This window comes from Cotesia glomerata, linkage group LG6 (genome assembly GCF_020080835.1).
Source record: "Cotesia glomerata isolate CgM1 linkage group LG6, MPM_Cglom_v2.3, whole genome shotgun sequence".
NCBI classification, from domain to species: Eukaryota; Metazoa; Arthropoda; class Insecta; order Hymenoptera; family Braconidae; genus Cotesia; species Cotesia glomerata.
Window position 1 is genome coordinate 26,919,267 of NC_058163.1, and position 23,140 is coordinate 26,942,406.

A 23,140-nucleotide genomic window follows, 5' to 3' on the forward strand; every position below is an offset into this window, starting at 1 on the left:
TTCATTCAATTTTTTTGTTATTAATTTTGATTGATGACCGTAAAGATAAAAAGTCCTTTTATTTATAAAATATCTCATAGTTTCATTGTTAATTTAAGTATATATTTTTAAAATATAATGTTTATATGTGTAAGAAAATATAAAATTATGAATTTATAAATTTTATCACTCGTCTTTCTTATTTTGGCAGTTATCACCTTTGTATAAAAAATATCTAATCTAATCTAATCTAATTATAAATTCATTCTAGACAATTGAAATTCTTATGTAATAAAATAGGTATTATACAAATAAAAAGTGGGGTGATGGAGATATTGGTCAGTGGTATGCTCAAAAACGAACTCAGTTAAGTAAAAGTCTTATTATAAATTTTAGTTTTAAAAGCTAAGTGTTCGATAATTGATCTTTGATAATTGATGTCCGATATTCTAATAAATAGCAACTACATATTTTTTTCTGAATTATATTGCAAGTTTACGGATTTACGGTTAGTATTTTTCCATATAGTAATTATTAATTAATATTATTGGAGGTTTATCAATTATACACTGATAAAAAAATTAACTTGACTCAAGAGCCAAAATCTTGAACCAAGAATACCATTTATAAAATGATTTTCTTGATTATTATTCCTCTAATCAGGTCTAAATTTTTCTTTAATTAATTTAAATCAGGATGTTGTAGACCAAGATGATGTTATGTTTTTTATTTCATTTATTTTAAAATGCGACGTTTCGTCAGTTTTATTCTAACACTAGCAGATCGCCCCGGCTTCGCACGGGTATTTAACAAAAATGTTTAAATTAATTATGATTAAATATACGATAAAAAAATTTTTTAAATCGGTTCAGTAGATTTGGAGACTATTCAATGTAAACAAACAAACTATTAAATTTTTCCTCTTTATAATATTTGTATAGATTATATTTAATTTAATTTTTTTATTTTAAAATTAATGGTTTTAAGTTTTGATATTACGGCGAAAATATTAGGCTTGGAAAAGAAAGTAAGAGTGTGTGAATATTCGAACTAATTTGAACATTCGATTCGAATTTTGCTATTCAATTCGGACACTATTCGCACAGCCGTAATATAATAATCATGACAAATGAATTCTTTGAATGTTTTAAAGCCTAATACATCCTAATTCGCTCAAAATACGGACACAGAAGGATTAAACGTTGAAAATTATAAATGATCTTTTTAAGAGTTTTAAAACCTGATTCACACTAATTCGCCTAAATTCGCTCAAAATCAGGCACGAAAGGATCTTACGTTGGAAATTATAAATGAACTTTTTGAGAGTTTAAAACCTGATTCATACTAATTCGACGTAATTCGCGCAAATTCAGGGACACAGACGAAAAGATCGGATTCATGCTAACCCGCTTGGAAAAGGTTTATATGTTTCAAAATATATGATTAAATATATTGATATTATAATGTGATATCGCGTGCCAAAAGGTAAAAGGGCGCATAGCAAAGTATGCGCCCTTTTGGCTTTGCAAAGCTAAAAGGGCGCATAATTTTTTTTTTTTATCACCAATTGACTGGTTGACATATTCTTCGCCTAAAAATGAAGCATCGATTTCCTAAAGCTAAAAGGGCGTATGTCTCTTATTATGCGCCCTTTTAGCTTTAGGAATTTGAAAATTTTATGACCTAAAGCTAAAAGGGCCTATAAATTTTTTTTCTAAATATTTCATAAAAATGCTTATTTTTAGCCTAAAAATTAAAAAAAAAAACGGTAGAGTCGCACAAGAGAGAGGCATATTATAACTAAACATACACTCTTTTAAAATTACAATTAAAAATATTTTCAAAAAATTGCTAAATATGCATGATTGTAGTAATTTATTTTTTATTTGAAAATTATTTCAATCTCATTAGTTTTCGATTAATTTATTTATCTATTGCTTGTATAAAAATAGTTCAAAATTATTATTTTTTCAATATTGTTTAAGTACTTAACAGCCGATCTCCTCTTTTTTTCGCGTCGCACTCACTGTAAGAAACGGTATTATCCTTGTTGCACTCATAATTATAAAACTATTGCAGTTTTATGTTTTTCTTTTAAACAAATGAGAATTTCGAAAAAAACGCTCTGCTATAAAATAGGTAATTAAAAAATCTATTACGTAGCAGAGTGTTTTTTTTTTCAAAATTCTTTGTCTGAGAGAGAAATATAAAGTTACAATCGTATCGGGACCGGTAGTTAAAAAATTTTTTTTTAATCATTAAATTTTTTAATTTCATGTCTTGTGAAGCTATTTATCAAAATTTTATATAAAAACATAAATTTTTTTTATGCGCCCTTTTAGCTTTAGGCACTACTTTTCTAAAAGCTAAAAGGGAGCATGTCTTGAGTTACGCCCTTTTAGCTTCAGGATGCTCGAATTTTTTTTTTTACATATCTTTGTGTTTCGAGTGATTTTAAGAAGAATGGCAAAAAAAAATTTTTTATGCGCCCTTTTAGCATGGATCCCTACTAACCTGGAGCTATGCGCCCTTTTTGCATTAGTCACGCGATATATGGAACGATATATAAAATCATATCTATAATTTTGCCACAATAATATAAAAAAATATATTGTAAATAAATATATCATTCTCATGTATAAACCATATATTCATCAATATATTTGCTTCATGTATGCACGATCCATACGTGTATCGGTACAACTTCTTATATATTGATACCTTATACTTAAAATAATGTATGGATAAATATATGGTGTCACATATATTCTTCATATATTATACATGATATATTATATATGGTATTTATGTATTCGGTAATATAGCAATTGATATATACTAAACGATATATGGATCACCATATATTAATGAATATATTATTTAAAATTCATGGTTCCATATATAGAATAAAGTTATACTTTTCAATATAGACAATTTTGCCGCCATATATTCATCACTTATTTGCAATATATTGTATAATATATTTTTAACGATATAAAGTATTTTCATGCGGGAATTCATTGTAATTTGTCCAAATTCAGGGACACAGACGAAGAGATCTGATTCATGCTAACTCGCCGTAATTCGCGCAAATGAAGTTATAATGAAGTTATTACGTCGATATGTATCAGTTTATTAGAGAGAAATATAATTCAATAATTACAAATTGCAGATTAAATATGGGCGTGGACAATAAAATAGACTACAAATGTACCCTCAGCAAAGAAACCCAAGCAATTGCCTTGGAAGAATTACGAGAAGATGAAAACATGAGAAATCAAGCGTTGGAGCAATTCCGAGCCTGGATACTGAAGCACCCTTCAATAAAACACTGTCGTACTGATCCTGAATTTTTGCTCCGATTTTTAAGAACCAATAAGTTTAGTTTGCTCATGGCACAAGACATGCTGAAGCGTTACTTACAAGCCAGACAATTATCTTCCGATTGGTTCCAAAATTTGGACATCGATGATCCTGCTGTTGAAGCAATTATTGACAGCGGTTATATCTTCCCGTTGCCTGAAAAGGATCAGCACGGAAGACGAGTCATTATGTCGTGTATTGGTAAGCTTCATTGATATTTCATGCACTAAAAAAAAACCACGATGGATTTTACTGAAAAACAAATGATTTATCAGGTCAATTTGATCCAAATAAATATACCGGTTCGCAAATGATGAGAGCTCAGACTTTAGCGTTTGAAGCAGTTATTGGCGATGAAGAGAATCAAGTGCGTGGTTACACATATGTGTATGACTTTTCTGGGTTGACTATGAGCCATTTGAGCTTATTGTCAGTAATGGAGATTCGAAAACTGGTTAGTTGGATTCAAAATGGGATTCCGATGCAGCAGAAAATGGCGCATTTATTTAATGTTCCGAAGAACGCCACTAAAATTATCGACTTTTCTATGTCACTTCTTAATGATAAATTCAAGGACAGTATTGCGGTAAAGATTATTTTTATAAATGACAAAATTACGCGTAAAACAATTTTTTTATACGACCTGACTTGATTATAAAGCTATAAATAAAAATTAAAAAATAAATTAGTACAAATTTTCAAGTTTTTATTTGTCTAGCAATGTTTATATAAATTAACTAATGCCTAGCAATGTTTATAACAATTTAATAATTGTCTTATTAAGGAAAAATTAGTTTGATAGTTGATTAAACTAAAATCCAAAGTGAGATAAGTTCTTTAAGAAAGTCAAAAAAAATTAGTTTTTTTTTTTTCAGTTTAAATAGTTTTTTAACATCTAATAATACATTGTAGGTTCTTACAATTTACAACAATAATATAAAATTTATATAATAGTATGACTAGCTAGTTGATATCGAATTTTCAGGGAAAAAATTTTTAACAAAAAATCCTATCAAAAAAAAATATTTTTATTATATACTTTAATACCTTATAATTAACTCTCTTCAAACAAGAAGATTCTGCGACTTTGCGCCCTCCGTCGGAGATTTTCAGCACTATCTTTTATCGAAAAATTATATATGTCCAAATTTTACCATATCAAGCCTAATATGGCCATCTTAAGTCATAATTGAATATATCAGGCCATATAAAAAATTTTTTATTGAATATAATCTTAATTTTATTAAAAATCATCTCTTGACTGATATTTTATTTTTTATAATTAATAGGTTTATAAAAATATGGAAAAGTTAAAGAAAGTTATCGATCCTAAAATTCTGCCCAAAGAATACGGTGGTGATGTACCAATTGCTGACATGATTGGTACGTATCTATTTATTTTTTTTAATTGCGAAAAACTTAGAAGAATAATATATAAGTTTCTTATTTTTTAGTTGCATTTAAGGAAAAATTGCGTGAAAAACGTGAAGAGTTAAAAGCCCTTGATGATATGCACATTGAAATATCTCCAGAAGAACGCAAATCTTTACTGACAGACATTTCCGAAGGTGTTTCTGGCTCATTCCGCAAACTTGAAGATGAATAAAATATTCATTAAAAAAAAAACCCATTCAAAAAAACATTTTTGATATAAGTAAAATTGTATGTGTCGATTTGTATATGTATTAAGTCAATTAATAAATATTAATTTGCAACAAATGAGAAATTGTATTAAAATTATTTTCCAAATTAAATTTATTAAAAGGTATACATTAATTTAATTTTTTAATTATCCGTCAAACTCAAACACTTTTGTATCTATTTATATCACACTGACCAATTATTGTCAATAATTGATATTTTCTTTTCAAAAGAAATAATTCAGTGAACTGAGTTACAAACACAGGTGTTTAAATTTAGACTTCTGACTGCAAAATTTGCTGATTAAAAAAAAGTTTTTTAATTTGTAACAGTTGATACAAGATGGTTGTACAAAGCGAAATAAATTACAAGTGTAGTCTCAGTAAAGAAACGCAGAAAATTGCCTTGGAGGAATTGCGCGAAGATGAGAACATAAGAAACCAGTCATTGGAGCAATTTCGAGACTGGATACTGAAGCACCCTTTTATAAAACGGTGTCGGACTGATCCTGGATTTTTGCTCCGATTTTTGAGAACCAAGAAGTTTAGTTTGCCCATAGCACAAGCCATGCTGGAACGCTACTTACACGCCAGACAATTGTCCTCCGAATGGTTTCAAAATTTAGATATCAACGATCCTGTTATAGAAGCGATTATTGACTGCGGATATATTGTTCCGTTGCTCGAAAGGGACCAGTATGGAAGAACAGTCGTTTTGACGCGTAGTGGTAAAGTTTATTTTTGTTTTGATGTATTTAGGTGTATTTTAATGATAAACAATCAAAATTATCAGCTCAAATTGATCCACACAAATACACGAGTTATCAGATGGTAAGAGTCAATACTTTGGCATTTGAAGCATTGATATCCGATGAAGAGAATCAAGTACGAGGTTACACGTATATATACGACGATGCTGGAATAACTATGAGCCACGTAAGCTTGTTATCATTCACAGAAATTCGAAACGTACTTAGCTGGGTCCAAAATGGGATTCCGATGCGACACAAAATGTCAATCCTGGTCAATGTTCCGAATTACGCCACTAAAGTTATTGAATTTTGCGTGTCGCTTTTTACTAACAAACATCGAGAGAGAATCACGGTAAGATTTATTTTTACAAGGCTAAATTTAATACGTTAGTCTTTGTTCTTTTCATTCAATTGCACTGTAAAAAATTTTTTGTCATTGTGTAGAGTGTAAAAATTTGGGTCTAGAATATTAAACTCTACACGGAAAAAAGCAAACTGGAATAATTGCAGTATAAAATATAAAATCGATCCCGTCGTAGTCAAAACTAGAAAAATTACAGTTTGAAATAACATTTTTCTAAATTCAATTTTTGAATTTAATTTTTAGAGCTTTCAATGTAAATATTACACTCTACAATGTAATTCTTATAAAATCTGTAATAACTATAATCTGAAATTGTAATTTTTCCAGTTTTTATCACGAAGCGCTACGTTACATCATATACTGTAATTTTTTGAGTTTTCTTTATGTTGAATTGAACATTCTCATGTGTTGATTTAACACACTACACTGAAAAAAAAACTTTTGTTGAATTAACAATTTCTTGGTTCAAGAAATTCGATGACGATAAAATATTCTATTATTATTAATTATTAATTTCTGAAGAAAAGAGTATCAATATTTATCTTTCGGTAATAGATAAACAAGAGAATAGCTTTGTTTAAATTAAGTAAAAATTATTTCAATCAATTTAATAAGTTGTTGAGCTAAGAATATATGTTCTTGAAAATTTTCAAAAACATGAATTCTTGTATCAAGAGAATTTTCTTAATAAAAGTATTTTTTTTTCTCAGTGTAGAATGTGAAATTCTACACACAAATTTTTACACTTTACACAATGACGAAAAATTTTTTACTGTGTGCTAGATTTGTACAGATGTAGAGGAATTGAAAAAAAAATTCGATCCCAAAATTCTGCCCAAAGAATACGGTGGTGATGTACCACTTGCTGATATGATTGGTACGTATCTATTTATTTTTTTTAATTGCGAAAAACTTAGAAGAATAATATATAAGTTTCTTATTTTTTAGCTGCATTTAAGAAAAAATTGCGTGAAAAACGTGAAGAGTTAATAGCTCTTGATGATATGTACATAGAAGTGTCACAAAAAAACGCGTCTTCACTTACGGATATTTTTGGTAGTGTTTCTGGCTCATTCCGAAAACTTGAAGTTGATTAAAATATTAATTAACTATATATTGAATGTTATTAAGTAAAAAATCTGTTAAAAATTACAAGTGTATATTTAATGAAAAATAAATTAAAAAATTTATACAAATTTTCTTCCCCATCCTGTTTATTATGTAAAGAACTTACTGAAAAATTTTGTTTCGATGTCAGTACGTCAATTTGTATACACTGATAGAAGGATTTATTTGTATAAAAAAATATTTGTTAATAGTTAACAAATAATTTATTAGAGACGACTTTTTAGCATTAAACAAATATTTGTTAGTATTTAAAATAATTTGTTTGTATTTAATAAATCTGATATTCATTTATTAAATATTAATAAATCTTTTTAAATACTAAGAAATATTTGTTAAGGACTAAAAAGTCGTCTCTAATAAATGATTTGTTAAATATTAACAAATATTTTTAACTATAAACAAATCCTTCTATCAGTGTACTTATTAAATCAATTAATAAACAAATCTGTAATAAATTGGAAATTGTATCAGCTGTATCAAAATTACTTCTCGAATTAAATGTACCGACTGTATACATTAATAACAAGTTTGAATGTTCACCGTGATCGAAAGATTATTATCATAATTTATAATCATAGTCATCAAGACATTTCGGATACTTGCGAATGTTAACGTCCTTCTTCATTACTTCCAATCCATTAATTGTATTTTATATTTATTACTTCCAATTCTTTCATTGTTATCAACCGCTATTACTTTCAGCGCCTTAGTTATCTCCTTACTATCGTTAATGTCTAATGTTATATTGTAAAAAATGGTCGTTGAATTTTTTTGGATTGAGCATAACTTTATCAACATTAATCAGTTGATATTTCATGAAAATGTTTGTCAAATAAAGTGCGCAGAAAACATATGATTTCTTTTTACCGCAACATTTTGTTGTTAAATACTGTGTACAGCAAAGAAAGTGTTTTCGCTAAACGTAATCCGAACAAAAACAGTTTCACTGTAAAAAAGTCGCACCAAGTCCACGTTCATAAGACTATTAGGAAAAAAAATTTTTTTTTTCTTTACAAAAAGATACAAAATAAAAAAATTAAAAAATCCGAGTAACCGATATGATTGTTTATGATTTTCGGAAATTAAAAAAAATTTTATTGTAAATTTAAAAATTAAAAAAAAAATTTTAGAACGTATTTAGTGTGCGCGGTTGCAAAATATTTTACTTTTAATGAAATTCGTAAAATCTATTTACTAGCACTTTAAAAAAATCGAAATACACACTGACGCACACCAAGTACGTTCTAAAATTTTTTTAATTTTTAAATTTACAAAAAATTTTTAATTTCCGAAAATCATAAACAATCATATCGGTTACTCGGATTTTTAATTTTTATTTTGTATCTTTGTAAAGAAAAAATTTTTTTTCCTAATAGTCTTATGAACGTGGACTCGGTGCGACTTTACAGTGAAACTGTTTTGTTCAGATTTTAGTATTTTTGTAATTATAATGAAAATTTACAATTGATAACAACTTAAATCTCGTGTTGACTGCATTTTTTACTGCAAACTATCCCCTTAAAGCTACAGTTTATGTAGATGTAATTCCAGTGCACCCTGGCGGCCATAGATGCAAGCTATGAATCACTTTTTACTGTAGATGCGTGTCTATAGGAAGGATTACTACACATTTTTATTTTATCTAGTCTGTGGCGCTGATATTCCCCATCGAAAAAAAAGTCAGGATCGAAATTTCTGGGCTTACTATAGTTTGTGCTGATAAAATTTAATAATTTTAAGTGAATTAAGTGTTATAATTGATTATAATTAATTAATATCAGTAAAATAAAGTATAAATTACTTTTATAATATATTATTTTGGAAAAAGGAGAACCATATAATTAAATAAAATTTTGCAACCTCGAAATACCGTTCTGCTCACAGTAAACACAGTCGGTAGTCTGGCGCTCCGTTTACAACGGATTTGAACGGAACTTGGCGCCAGATTCTACCGAATCTGTGGATTTTATGAAGATATTAAGAAGTGGGGTACTGCATAATGATAACGGACGAAACCAGCTTGATAAAAGCTGCTTTGTGATCGAATCTTTAAATTTAGTCGCAAACTGGACGTTCATCATCAAGGTAATGTGTTTTAACTAATAATCTGACTACTAATTATTTTTCTCCCGTATCACTTGTGTGTTACTTAATAAATTAATTATTTTTTTATCGACTTTAAGATGTTTGATCAATTTATTTAATAATCTGCATGCGTATACTGATAAAAGAATTTTTTAACTGATAAATTTGTTTGCTTGGAAACAATTTATTTATTGATTAAATACAATCAATTGTTCGACGTCCATAAATAAATCGTACTATATAATTTTATAAAAAAGATACAGGACTCTAATAATATTCACTGCAAAAAAAAAATATTTTTTACTAATAATAAATTGGGTTAACTAAATAAATAATTTATCAACTTTTAATAAATATTCCCTACATAATAAATATAGTGTTAAGTAATCATTTATCAACGCTTATTAAAGCTTACAAATTCAATATTAAATAATTCTTCTATCAATGTACAATTTTTGGCTAAATGTACATAATAAAATTAAAAAGTAAGATAACATTAATGTCAAAGGTGAACCTAAAATAAAAAAACATCTAAAAGAGTAAAAGACATTAATAATAATCATAATTCGTAAACACAGTTGCTTAAATATTAACTTGACATTGGAAAATTTTTTTAAATAATTTATCTTAGCCACAATATTTAGATTCTTATCGTTTACATTTATTGCGAAAATGTAAATTGAAATGACCCAAATTCGAGACACTATGACGCAAAAAAGATTGCAATGATATTTAAATTATCCTTTACAGATTTTTGCTGATCATCAGTTAATCAACGCTGTTGACATGTAAAGTTAATGGAACAGTTTTAAATAATTTTTTAATTACAAATTGCAGATTGAACATGGTCGTGGACAATAAAATAGAATACAAATGTACCCTCAGCAAAGAAACACAAGCAATTGCCTTGGCGGAATTACGGGAAGATGAAAACATGAGAAACCAAGCGTTGGAGCAATTCCGAGCCTGGATACTAAAGCACCCTTCAATAAAACGTTGTCGGACTGATTCTTTATTTCTGCTCCGATTCTTGAGAACCAAAAAGTTCAGTTTGCCCATGGCGCAAGACATGCTAGTACGTTATTTGCAAGCCAAACAATTGTATCCCGAATGGTTTCAAAATTTGGACTTCGATGATCCTGTTATGCAAGAAATTATTGACAGCGGATTTGTCGTTCCGTCGTTGGAAAAAGATAAGCATGGAAGACAAGTTATTTTTAGTTTTTATAGTAAGTTTTATTGCCTCTAAACCTAAAATAATTTTTATAATTTAGAGAATCAGAAAAAATTTGACCTAAATTTGAACTTTTTCTTAACTTTACATTTTTTTTTTTTTTTTTGGTGATCGTCAACTTTTTATAAAAATTTTTTGGAAAAATTTTACATTTTTCATCTAATTATTGATAATTCTACAGTTTAATTATTGATAACTACAACATTGATTAACAGATCGAATTGATCCATCAAAATATGGATCGAAGGAAATAACTCGACTCTTTGCTTTAACGTTTGAAATGTTCATGGACGATGAAGAGAATCAAGTACGTGGTTACAAGCACGCGACTGACGCTTCTGGGGTAAACTTAGCCCACATGACTGCTTGGTCATTGACAGATATAAGGATAGTGTTTAGATGGCTCCAAAATAGCACACCGATGCGACATAGAGAAATGTGTTTCATCGGTATTCCGAGCTTCGCCTTTAAGGTTTTTGAGTTTACCTTGTCGCTCATGAGTGAGAAACTCAGGAGTAGAACATCGGTAATATTTCAAACAATATTTTTTTATCTTCATTACTATTGTAGACTTCTTGGTATTGTTTTTTTCTTTTTAGATTTTTAAAAATATCAAAGATTTCACGAAAACAATCGATCCTAAAATTCTACCGAAAGAGTACGGTGGTACTGTTCCACTTGCTGATATGCTTGGTATGTAATTATCATCACATATCTTAAAAATTAAAACTCGAGTTTTCTTCTTTTGAAAAAAATCATGCAAGTTACTAATAAAAATGTTATTATTGGTAATTTACTTACAATAATTATATGTGATTTTTTAGCGGTATACAAAGAGAAGTTGCGTAAAAAGAATGAAGAAATAAAAGCCCTTGATGATATGTACATCGAAATATCACCGAAAGAAAAGTCTTTAATTTCGGATAACTTCGGCGGCGTTTCTGGCTCGTTCCGAAAACTCGAGATTGATTAGTCACAAAAGTTTTTCACAAGGTTATAGACTTCTGCATTAAAAATCCCAGTCATCATGATGGTATATAAATAAATAAATAAATAAATTTAATTATCAAGTATCGCTTGATTAAAATAAATAATGGTAATTTATTGTAATTGTTTGTAAAAAATAGTTATTGTAAAAAACAATTTTAAATAGTAAAAAATTTTTAATTTGGTTGTATTATAAATAATGTTTTGGATTTTAATTTTAATAAAATTGACAAACCTCAAAGTGTACTTACTTGACTTGTACTCCAACTGTTTTACCATGCAATAGATCACGACATCCTTGCTGAAAAAAAAAACCCACTGAACAGACGCGGGTTCGAATCCCTGCGGTTACAAGGGATTAATTAATCTGTTATAAAATATTTCTCTACATAACGAATAACGAGACGTTGCTGAGTATTTTTAACAATGGTAAACTGAAAACATGAGGAAATAATGTAAAAAACAAATTAATATGCAAAAACTTCATACAATATTGACAATAATTTAAACAATTCTTTTCCATACAATTGGACACAGCTTTATCAACGAAATAGGCTTGTTCCGTTAAACTCAGTCGAATAAATCTTTTTTTGTGATCAACAGTTACAATTTAGTGATTAAGGATTCCGTTAATCGTGGAGGTAACTCGTGTTTTGTGCTCCAGAATCTGACCAAGCAAATTTGTTAATTTATTTTGTAAGTTATTACGTTATGATAATTTTTTAATGATAATTTTATACAGTATTGATTCTCTTGAACATTTAAAAAAAAAATAAATTTATAAATGAGCTTTTAAAGCTTGAGATTTTTAATTTAAAATTCGAAGTCAGCGTTACCAAAGATAAACTAAAATAAATTAATTTTTTTAATCAATTTATAATCAAATTTTTTAATTAGCAACTAACAAAAGAAAAAAAGATTACTTTGATGAAATTTTTTTTTCCAAAAAGCTCTTTCAGCTTTCTAAAATATATTTTAACGTCATTTCCTATAATTTAAGAGAAAAAAAAAGTTTTTTTTTCTAACTTTTTTACAGCAACTTTTATCGTCATTGTGCATCATAATAAATTTTTTTTCCTAAATTAAAAAAAAAAAAAATAAAAAGAGGGAGTCATTGGTTCCATGTCAGTTTTCGAAAATCAAGTTCTAATCTGATCTTCACATTTTTAATGTCCTAGGAAGTAATTTTTAATATTCCTACGAGGATGTCTGTCGGCGTGTGTGTGTGTGTATACAAACCTCTAATAACTTTTGAGCGGCTCCACTGTTTTGAACGACATTCGCGCCATTCGATAGGGTTTAGCGAAACTTAGATTTTCTCATAAATTTAAAATAACTTTTTTCTTTTTTTTTTTAACAGCTTTTAAACAGCCCATGCAAAAAAATTATGATTTAAGATTGAAATTCATTTTCCTTGCTCCAAAATTTTAATAAAGACTTAGGAATATTTAGGATTAATTTCATTTAACGATTAATTCCAAAATCTAATCAGCTCTCAAATTTAAAAAACGACGTTGACTGCTGCAAACCGCATCAAAATCGGGTAATGTGTCGAAGAGGAATCGTAAACTAACCATTCTAAAAGAGTATCTTTTTCAAATAACTTCGAAATTTATTCTCGGATTATTTTTGATGTTATAATTTTTCACCGGGAGATACAAAAACTAGAATCTTCTCAAGAGAACTATTTTTTTTATTTTGATATTATTTTTACTCAAGCGAAACCCGTCAAAAATTACTACAAAGTTTAAAAACTTTTTTTGCTACCTCAATTTTTGTTAGGAGTATATTGCTTCAACTAACAATGTATCTTTTTTGGGTGATTTGTTCATGTCTCTGGGTTCTTTCGTAGATTTATCGACAAGAAAATATTATTTTTTTAACGATATTTCATTTTCGGATAATGAAATTTTTTTTCACTTTTTCAGGGGGTACCCCATTTTGCCCGCAAAAAAAAAAAACTTTTTTTTTTCTACGGCAACTTGAAATTTGATTATTTTCCTTCAATTACGATTGAAAACGAGAAAAATCAGCATATTTAAGTCCTTAAAATCGTAATGGTTTCTTAAGTACCCCATTTTGCCCCTCCCTCCCCTAAAAATAATAACTAAAATAAAATTAAGTTATTTAAATTTCTTTACAAAATTAAAGTGTTATAGTATGTTTAAAAAACAGTTGTTTAAATATGAATGTTAATTGAATTAAAAATTTTTTTTTTTAAATCAGTTCTTTATTATATCTTATAGACAATTATTGCAATAATTTCTGATAAAACAAAATTTTTACTGTCATTTTTATAAATCACAAGTTCCAAATTTAAAAATCAGGGCAAAAATTGACAACCATTGTCTTATTTTATTGTAGATAATAAAAAATAGTTATGGACGACGAGATCGATTACAAGTGTAGTCTCAGTGAAGATACACAGGCGATTGCTTTGGAAGAATTGCGTGAAGATGATAACATAAGAAACCAAGCGTTGAAGCAATTTCGAGCCTGGATACTAAAGCACCCTTCAATAAAATGTTGTCGTACTGATTCTTTATTTCTGCTCCGATTTTTGAGAACCAAAAAGTTTAGCTTGATATCTATGATCCCGAAATAGAAGCGATTATTGACAACGGATATATGTTTCCATTGCTTGAAAGGGACCAATATGGAAGACAAGTCATTTTGATTAGCACTCATAAAGTGTTATTTTCAGTCGTTGCTACACGCAGAAAAAAATTTTGTTAAAATAACTTAAGATATGTTCTAGTAACAAATGCATTTGTTAACATAGGGATAACAAATTATATGTTAAAATAACAAAATTTAGGTTATAGCAATTTATTAATATGTTATAACAACAAAACAATTTGGTTACTATAGCAAAATCTTTAAGTAGATTCGACTAAATAATTCAGTTAGTATAACAAATTTTTTCGTTGAAACAGCAAAATTATTCTATTAAAATAACAAATAAATTTACATTAAATGTTACATTAAATTTTATAAGAATCCATAATTTAAAAATATGCTATAATCAGTGATATCTGATTTGGAAAATTTTTTAGCAACAAATTAGTTTTGTTATTGCAATAAAATGATTTCGTTAGGACAACAAATTGATTTGGTGATTTAACAGACTGGTTTGTTAGTACAACTTGAAACATTTTGTTAATGCGATTAATGGATTTGTTATTATAACTAAACTCATTTGTTACCAGAACATATTTTTTAGTTATCCCGTCTTTTGTTATTTCAACAAAATCATTTTTATGCGTGTACTTAATTGATAAATAATAAAAATTCACAGCTCGAGCCGATCCATATAGATTCGGATCTAAAGAAATAATTAGAGTCAACAGTATATTAGGTGAACTATTGATGGACATCGAAGAAAATCAAGTACGTGGTTATACGTATGTGCATATTATTACCGGAGCAACCATAGCTCACGGAACTATTTGGTCAATGTCAGACATGCGGAACTCTTTTAAATGGATGCAAAACGTCTCACCGATACGAAATAAGCAAATTCAGATCGTCAGTGTTCCAAACCATGTTCGTAAAGTTTTGGACTTTATAATATCGTTTGTAAATGAAAAACTTAGGAATAGAATTAAGGTAAAAATTATTTTATTCACTTACTTTTATTAATTTATTGAGCCATAATTATTTGCGCATTATTATAGAGAAAAGGTAGGTAAAAAAATAAATTAGTTTGTTTTGCTCCCTTTTCTTCTTTCGAGTTAGTTATATTTTGTAGTTTACGTATATAAAACATAGATGGTGCAATTTCCTAGATCCCCTTTTATATATCCCGATTTTAGCTATAGTGGTTTAAACCAACGCCTTGTATATCTTTTCTATTATTTTAATAAAAAAAAATTATATATCCCGATTAGATAAAATATGATTACTAAAATTAAAAATGATGCGAATTATTATTATTCACTTTCATTAATTGTTAATCTGACTGTTTTATTTTTAGATCTATGAAAATATAGAAGACTTCAAACAAAATATCGATCCTAAAATTTTGCCTAAAGAATTGGGCGGTGACGTATCAACCGCTGATATGATTGGTATTTTTCATTTATTTATTATTATTTGTAAAAGCAAAAATTAATTATACTTATAAAATTGATAAAAAAATTTTTGCAGCTATTTTTAAGAAAAAGTTGCGTAAAAAACGTGAAGCATTACTGGCTCTTGATGAAATGTACATAGAAGTATCGGTAGAAAGTAGGTGTTCACTATCTTCGGATGGTTTCGGCGGTATTTCCGGCTCCTTCCGAAAACTTGAAGTTGATTGAAATAAATTAATTCAATTTTAAGATTATTGTACGTTTTATATTAATTTTCTTAGATAATAATTAACATGTTGATTTTTAATTGGATAAAAAAAACTTCTAAAACTCACGTTATAATTTTATAGTATTTACTTTTGATTAATTAATTAATCAATTAGACATTTTCTTAAATTAATTATCTACAATTATAAAACAATTATTTACTAAATAACAAAAAATCTGTAAAATATCACACGTGTACATTATTTATCTATAATTTTAATAAAAAACATTTACACCATTAAAAGTAACAATGCTGATAAGTTAACTCTCCAAGGTAAGATTGATATCAATGATATCTACAATGGAATAAAAATGGATCTGTTTTTTCACAAGGTGATAACGATAATCTCATCTACTAATTCTTATCCCTCAGTTGCAATCAAAGATATAATCAACTGTTTATAATAATTAATAATGACTATCACTAAATATTATATTAACAATCAAAATTAAAATATTTTTTTGATCATTACTATTAATATTATTTTACAAAACTTTACAATAGAATAATATTATTAATAATTGATGTCACTAATTTGGTACAAAGTTAGTATCGTAAAAAACAGAATTAGTGACCGTTCTTGCGCATGTGCGAATTAGCTATACTTCCTAATCATGTTAACTAACAAAAACAATTTACAAAGTTATACTGATAGAAGAATTTATTAAATTTTAATAAATTCATTTATTTATAAATAATTTATTAAATATAAAAACTTGTAATAACTATTACTTTAGGAAGAAAAATATATTTATTAACAATTGATGAGTATTTTATTAAAAATCATTATTTTGTGTTTAATAAATAAGTTTTTAACTGTTAATAAATATTTTCTAACTACTAAAAAACATTTATTAATAATTAATTAATTTATTAATTATTAAAAAATCCTTCTATCATTGTATTTAAAGAAAAAAACTAATTTTTTAACTGTAAAAACGCCATTTTCAAGTATAGTTAGTGTCTATATTTACTAGTGTCGCCATCTGTCGGCAATTCCGGAAAACATTTTGTATGGATACGAAAAATAATTTTTTTCGTATAAAAATCTCAAATTTTTACGTAAAATTTACTAAAAAAAAATAAAGTTTCATTAAAAAATTTCTATTAAAACTGTAAAATTTTTCTGCTATTAAATTTTTGAATCCCAGAAAAAATAGACCGGAAAAAATAGACCCGAAAAAAATTTTGAAGTTATGAAAAATTCATATTATTTCAAAATGAAAATTAATCTAGTATATATTTAATAACTTTAATAATTTTTCATATAAATAAATTACTGCATAAAAAAAATTAAAAAAAAAATTGACATTTAGAAATTTTAATAATTTAGAAAAGCAATTTTTTAAAAATAATTTTTCGGTACAAATTATTTTGTTAAATAAAATTAAAAAATGGTCAAGTGACAGTTACTTTTAATATCATTATTTCAGATTTATTAAATAATAATTATTATTATTCTAATTTTTATTTTACAATAATTTTAATGAAATAATATGAATTTTTCATCTTTAAAATTTTTTCCGGGTCTATTTTTTCCGATTACCTGAATTTTGTATCCTATAAAAATTTTAAAGGCCAAAAAATTGTTGAATTATGTCTGTTGTACTCACTAATCATGGTTTTACTAATTAACTTGATTAAATACTAGAATTAACAATTAGCCTATAGTCTAAAAAGCGGCACTAAGCCGCTTAGATTTGTCAGTGAACACATGTAGGAAGATTTACTTGGAAAAAGACATTGAGTTCAGTGAGAGAAGCTATCACAAGGAAGCATGCGTACATGAACAGACAAGTAAAACCAACTTTACGGTCAAGCCTGAATTTGTTGCATGCAAATGCTACATAAAGTAAGATTAACGTTGAAAAGAGTGATATTGAACTGTAAACAAGTCCTTCGGAGTTTATTTGAACGTAATGCAGTCCCGGATTCTTTGGTACAAATGCCGCTTTTATAAACCAAGGCAATCCCAGGCATAGAAGTATATCAAAGACATTCGAGCCAATCGAATTACTGATTCCCATGGTACCGTGTCCTGAAGATTCATTCAATATTTTTAAATTTACTTCTTAGTTATTATAATTATAATTAGTTTTATTGATTATCGATTATTGATTATTGATTACCTTGATTTGTTACGATGACGCTGGAAACTGCTTCGGGAACACTCATCCCAGCGGCGAGAAAGGTTAAACCCATTACTGAGTCGGGAATCTCCAGAGTATCGCCTATAATTGACAACGAAGTTAGGTTTTCGCTTTATATTTATTGGGGATTTTATTTCTGTTTTATAGAATGACTTATAATGCAAAGGTTTATGATTAATAAAAAAAAAAAAAAAAAAAAGTTATATTAATTTGAATTTGAAATTTATTACAAAAATAAATCATTTTATATTTGATTAGTAATTTGGCAAATAAATTGATTAAATAAGATTATTTCCATTGTATTAGATACATTTCCTTCTTTTCTATTCCAGGAATATAAATTAGCAATATAATTTGAAATGACCTTGTATCATGTAAATTATTGACATTTTTGAAGATATAAGCTCATTCCGAGGTAACACTCATTGAGACCTTTCATTTGAGTACCCACATCAATTTTTCATATATTTTATATATTTATGTATATTATATATATGTTTATATGAAAAATATATCAAAAATGCATGTGGGTACTCAAATGAAAGCTTTTGATGAGTGTAACATCGGGATGAGCTTATATCTTTAAAATATATATTACATAATTAAGAAATGACCTTGTATATTGAGAACTATTGACATTTTTAAAGATATAAGCTCACACCGACATTACACTCATCGAGACCTTTCATTTGAGTACCCACATCAATTTTTCATATATTTTATATATTTATGTATATTATATATATGTTTATATGAAAAATATATCAAAAATGCATGTGGGTACTCAAATGAAAGCTTTTGATGAGTGTAACATCGGGATGAGCTTATATCTTTAAAATATATATTACATAATTAAGAAATGACCTTGTATGTTGAGAACTATTGACAACTTTAAAGATATAAGCTCTTCCCGATGTAACATTGATCAAGACCTTTCATTTGAGTACCTACATCAATTTTTCATATATTTTATATATTTATATATATTATATATATGTTTATATGAAAAATATACAAAAAATGCATGTGGGTACTCAAATGAAAGCTCTTGATGAGTGTAACATCGCGATGAGCTTATATTTCTAAAAAGCTCAATAATTAAGAAAATACAGTGCAATTTAACAAAAGTCATTTGGCCAATTTAATTTAAATAAATCTATTATATTTACCTATAATTGTAATATCCCAGCCAACGACGAATGACATAGAAGCAATCCACACGATGCACATTAAAAATGTCACAGGATACCAAGATTTAAGTGATTTCCTTCGACAATCTGGAATCGTTATCAGCAATACAAAGTTTATCGGCCACGTTAATATCCACCACAGCTTTTCCCAAAACGAGTCCGGCCAATTGGTCATGTTGACGATTTCAAGATCCTCATCTTCGATTGGCTCAAAACTGTTAACTTTTCCGTTCTCAAAATCTATGAATTGTATTAAAAGAAATTTGAATTTATATAACATTATTTATGATTATGAATTTTTGGGAAATACTTACGTTTTGGTAACAAAGGACTGTTGTCCAAATTTTTATACTCTTTTCTTTTGGACACCATTGAGCCCATACACTTGCTAATACGTTTGTTGAAGTACATTGCTAATTTATAAGCCAAAAAAATAATTAAAGATCTAATTATTAATCTAATCTTCTGCTGTAGTTAGAATTATTCTTAAAGTCTCGAACTAATTTTTGACCACAAATCAAAAATCTGTCCTTTTCAATGATGCAAAAAGAGACTACAAGCTATATCGTCGCTCTCAAATTAAATTAATTGAGACTAAACTAATATTTAATGTTGTATTGATCTCCCAAATTACAATTATAAAGTAAATGTTGGCTTAGTCTCAATTAGCTTTATCTAAAGCTTACTGAGTAGCTTTGTACGTTATAATTATAATTATAATTAGTAATAATTAATTATGATAATTATTACATTAAAAAAAAAAAAAAAAAAAAAAAAAAAAAAAAAATCTTAATTCAAGAGAAATATTTTTGATTTAATTTATATTAAATTATGAATCGAGGCTTGAATGATTTCAATTAGAGTCAATCAAAGCTAAAGCTTGAGATAACGTTTTGACTGAATTAAGTAAACAAAATTTAATTGAAACTTACTCAAAATATACAACACATAAGTGATAACGAGGATCAACCCTTCATACCATTCGACTCGCCCGTCACGAAACACTAAAATAAGCAAACCAACGGTGATTGCATAAGCTAGAGAATCTCGACTTACTGGCCACCAATCGAGCTCCAGCGCCTAGTTGAGTAAACAATGCATAAATAAATGAATTTTTAAAAATAAAATTATGGCTTGAAAATAATAAATATCACCTGGCTGGCAAAAAGGCCACAGCATGCTGGAACCGCGAGAATATTAAACACCGCAGAGCCAACAATTGTACCAATTCCTATGTCACCTTGGGTTACAAATGTTCCCACGACATTTATAAATAATTCGGGGCTGGATGATGCTGCTGCCATAAATGTTGCGCCAGCAACGTCTTCTGATACGTTTAATTCTTTAAAAAGTAAGTGAATAGGTAATTTTAGTAATTATTTTTCCTTTGAGGACTTATATTGTAAATAATAGAGAAACCTGATAACATCTGCTTTGAGAAAAAATATGAATTCATTTTCATACAAGATTAGGTTTGTATTTTTTTTTAAATCTATATTATTAAGAAATGACCTTGTATCTCGTGAACTATTGACATTTTTAAAGGTATAAGCTCAGCCCGACGTTACACTCATCAAGACCTTTCATTTAAGTACCCACATCAATTTTTCATATATTTTATATATTTATATATTTTATAAATACCATATATATTAAATAAATAAAAAATGCCATGTGGGTACTCAAATGAAAAGTCTCGATGAGTGTAACATGAGGATGAGCTTTAAAATGTCAATAATTAAAAAATGACATTGTATCTTGTGAAATATTGATATTTTTAAAGATATAAGCTCATCCCAACATTACACTCATCAAGACCTTTCATTTGAATACCCACATCAATTTTTCATATATTTATATATATTGTATATATGTATACATGAAAAATATATTTAAAAAATGCATGTGGGTACTCAAATGAAAGCTCTTGATGAGTGTAATATCAAGATGAGCTTATACCTTTAAAAACATCAATAATTAAGAAATGACATTGTATCTTGTGAACTATTGATATTTTTAAAGAGATAAGCTGATCCCGACATTACACTCATCAAGACCTTTCATTTGAATACCCACATCAATTTTTCATATATTTATATATTATATATATGTATATATGTATATATGAAAAATATATCAAAAATACATGTGTGTACTCAAATGAAAGCTCTTGATGAGTGTAACATCGGGATGAGCTTATATCTTTAAAAACATCAATATTTAAGAAAGTACCGTGCAATTTAACAGAAGTCATTATTTAATAAAGAAAAGTAAAAAATTCAATCCGTAAAGCACTGTTAAGTGCTTCGCATTATTGGTTGTGTAATACTTTAGTATTGTAACATTAAAATACCAAAAAAATCATGTCCAAAAATGAATTCAGATGTTTTGTGACAAAGCGGGAGCTAGGTTGATGGCGATACAACATTATAATTATAAATTGCGTATATAATTTAAGTAAACAAGAATAAATTATTCCCGTAAATAATGTCCGTGCCCTAATTTATCTTGAACAAAAAAAAAAAAAAAATACTTACTCTCGCATATTTTCGTAATCGAAGGAACAAAAAAGTCATCACAAACTACTGCAAGTAACAAAAATAAATAAATCGCAAGAACAATATGAATTACTATGAATCCAGAGCGTCTTTGTTCGGCAGTAAAACCGTCCGATGGAAATTCATCGATCGCTGGCGCAATACATTGATTACTTCTGTTTACCTCTGGCTCTTCAACTTGCATTAATTTACGTAATCCTAAAAATAAATCACTTTCAGTTGGACAAAAATTTTAGTCAAACAAAAAAATTATTCTTTTTTTTATAAATAAAAAAAATATCTACTTAAGCACCTTACGTATTCAGATATCAGCGATATTTTTTTATATCACTTATCGATAAAATTATTTATCTATATTCAGCACAAAAACAAAACTTTCCGATACTTTTACTGCATCAGATAAATAAATAAAAAAAAATAATATAAAATTAATGTTTTGAACTTACGGATTTCATTTCTTCCAAATATTTCAGGGTCTAATTCCGTACTTTTGACCTTGAAAAATCCACTGAGACTAATACATGTAAAATAAACCGTAGGAATACCGATAACCAGTAGCATGCGGTAGAATATTAAATGTTTATGGCGTTTTGTCATATCTTTCGATGCTTCAGCGGGCCAACAAAGGGAATTTTAATAATTAAAAAAAAACAAAACAATTTACTAATTAAAAATTTTATTTTTATTTTTTTGACTGTCAACACCTTGAAGTTCTAGCAGCTACTGATGGAAGAAGGGACGTTCGTGAATAATTCTTTTAAATATCGAGTCATTATCTTTACGATAAGATAAACCAGAGTAAGAGGCGTCAGACAAACTATCCCTTGATCGATTCTGTCAGAAAAACAATCCTCCGTCTGCCGTCTACCGTATCGTTGATTTTTAACGTTAAATATTTATCTTCTATCAATACTACGGAAAACAATAATAAATAATAAATAAATAAATAAGCAAATATCTTGACAGATATATCATTTTTTTTTTTTTTAATATAATAATAAAATATATTACTTAAGAATTTGAACGCGTTTTTGTGCTCCAGGATAAACGAGGACATGGAAGCTTGCCAACGCACTTTTGACCGCAATGCACCATTTTTTTACAGCGACCTTGAATTGTAAATACACTTGTTTTGGGTTTACACAAATATGTATAATATAATTAAATTTTCCCTTTGATTAACTCTGTTTGTTATCGATTTTATTTTTATTTTTTGTCATCGGGTTTTGGCCTTTGAAATGTAGATCAAAGAAGACGGAGCTTAAAGGAGTGTCGAATAAAGTTGAGAATATAATTGAAGTCGGTCAACGCCCCAGCAATTAGATTAACCTAGCGCACCGTCAATCACTATCAATTGTGTAGGTATTTT

General features: G+C 27.7%; 4 protein-coding genes and 1 pseudogene across 4 annotated transcripts; 4 read left to right on the forward strand and 1 right to left on the reverse strand.

Annotated features, from left to right (window-relative positions):
- The first annotated feature begins 3,152 nt into the window (after positions 1 to 3,152).
- Positions 3,153 to 4,961, forward strand: LOC123266690 (clavesin-2-like). Its single transcript, XM_044731053.1, has 4 exons — positions 3,153 to 3,543; positions 3,618 to 3,928; positions 4,632 to 4,725; positions 4,797 to 4,961. The coding sequence occupies exons 1-4, from the start codon at positions 3,159 to 3,161 to the stop codon at positions 4,946 to 4,948; spliced, it is 942 nt and encodes a 313-aa protein (XP_044586988.1). The 5' UTR covers positions 3,153 to 3,158; the 3' UTR covers positions 4,949 to 4,961.
- Positions 4,962 to 5,268: 307 nt separating this feature from the next.
- Positions 5,269 to 7,283, forward strand: LOC123266692 (clavesin-2-like). Its single transcript, XM_044731056.1, has 4 exons — positions 5,269 to 5,710; positions 5,776 to 6,086; positions 6,882 to 6,975; positions 7,047 to 7,283. The coding sequence occupies exons 1-4, from the start codon at positions 5,326 to 5,328 to the stop codon at positions 7,193 to 7,195; spliced, it is 939 nt and encodes a 312-aa protein (XP_044586991.1). The 5' UTR covers positions 5,269 to 5,325; the 3' UTR covers positions 7,196 to 7,283.
- Positions 7,284 to 9,189: 1,906 nt separating this feature from the next.
- Positions 9,190 to 11,583, forward strand: LOC123266691 (clavesin-1-like). The gene is made up of 5 exons (XM_044731055.1): positions 9,190 to 9,311; positions 10,149 to 10,540; positions 10,761 to 11,071; positions 11,145 to 11,238; positions 11,370 to 11,583. Exons 2-5 carry the CDS (start codon positions 10,156 to 10,158, stop codon positions 11,516 to 11,518), a joined length of 939 nt encoding a protein of 312 aa, XP_044586990.1. The 5' UTR covers positions 9,190 to 9,311; positions 10,149 to 10,155; the 3' UTR covers positions 11,519 to 11,583.
- A 1,779-nt stretch (positions 11,584 to 13,362) lies between these two features.
- On the forward strand, positions 13,363 to 15,833 carry LOC123268095 (annotated as a pseudogene).
- Positions 15,834 to 17,426: 1,593 nt separating this feature from the next.
- On the reverse strand, positions 17,427 to 22,514 carry LOC123266685 (sodium/potassium/calcium exchanger 3-like). The gene is made up of 8 exons (XM_044731044.1): positions 22,218 to 22,514; positions 21,751 to 21,969; positions 20,368 to 20,555; positions 20,146 to 20,293; positions 19,528 to 19,626; positions 19,193 to 19,453; positions 18,003 to 18,104; positions 17,427 to 17,911 (listed from the first exon to the last, which is right to left on the reverse strand). Exons 1-8 carry the CDS (start codon positions 22,366 to 22,368, stop codon positions 17,577 to 17,579), a joined length of 1,503 nt encoding a protein of 500 aa, XP_044586979.1. The 5' UTR covers positions 22,369 to 22,514; the 3' UTR covers positions 17,427 to 17,576.
- Between the last annotated feature and the right edge of the window lie 626 nt (positions 22,515 to 23,140).

Bases quoted from the DNA above. Each gene is read 5' to 3' on its own strand.
- LOC123266690 (XM_044731053.1), top strand. From the start codon at position 3,159: ATGGGCGTGGACAATAAAATAGACTACAAATGTACCCTCAGCAAAGAA. The intron at 3,544-3,617 runs GTAAGCTTCATT...ATGATTTATCAG, and splicing joins AGTCATTATGTCGTGTATTG to GTCAATTTGATCCAAATAAA. The intron at 3,929-4,631 runs GTAAAGATTATT...TATAATTAATAG, and splicing joins AATTCAAGGACAGTATTGCG to GTTTATAAAAATATGGAAAA.
- LOC123266692 (XM_044731056.1), top strand. From the start codon at position 5,326: ATGGTTGTACAAAGCGAAATAAATTACAAGTGTAGTCTCAGTAAAGAA. The intron at 5,711-5,775 runs GTAAAGTTTATT...CAAAATTATCAG, and splicing joins AGTCGTTTTGACGCGTAGTG to CTCAAATTGATCCACACAAA. The intron at 6,976-7,046 runs GTACGTATCTAT...CTTATTTTTTAG, and splicing joins ACCACTTGCTGATATGATTG to CTGCATTTAAGAAAAAATTG.
- LOC123266691 (XM_044731055.1), top strand. From the start codon at position 10,156: ATGGTCGTGGACAATAAAATAGAATACAAATGTACCCTCAGCAAAGAA. The intron at 11,072-11,144 runs GTAATATTTCAA...TTTTCTTTTTAG, and splicing joins AACTCAGGAGTAGAACATCG to ATTTTTAAAAATATCAAAGA. The intron at 11,239-11,369 runs GTATGTAATTAT...GTGATTTTTTAG, and splicing joins TCCACTTGCTGATATGCTTG to CGGTATACAAAGAGAAGTTG.
- LOC123266685 (XM_044731044.1), bottom strand. From the start codon at position 22,368: ATGACAAAACGCCATAAACATTTAATATTCTACCGCATGCTACTGGTT. The intron at 19,627-20,145 runs GTAAGTTTCAAT...CTTATAAATTAG, and splicing joins TTATGTGTTGTATATTTTGA to CAATGTACTTCAACAAACGT. The intron at 18,105-19,192 runs GTAAATATAATA...TGTCAATTATAG, and splicing joins CTGGGATATTACAATTATAG to GCGATACTCTGGAGATTCCC.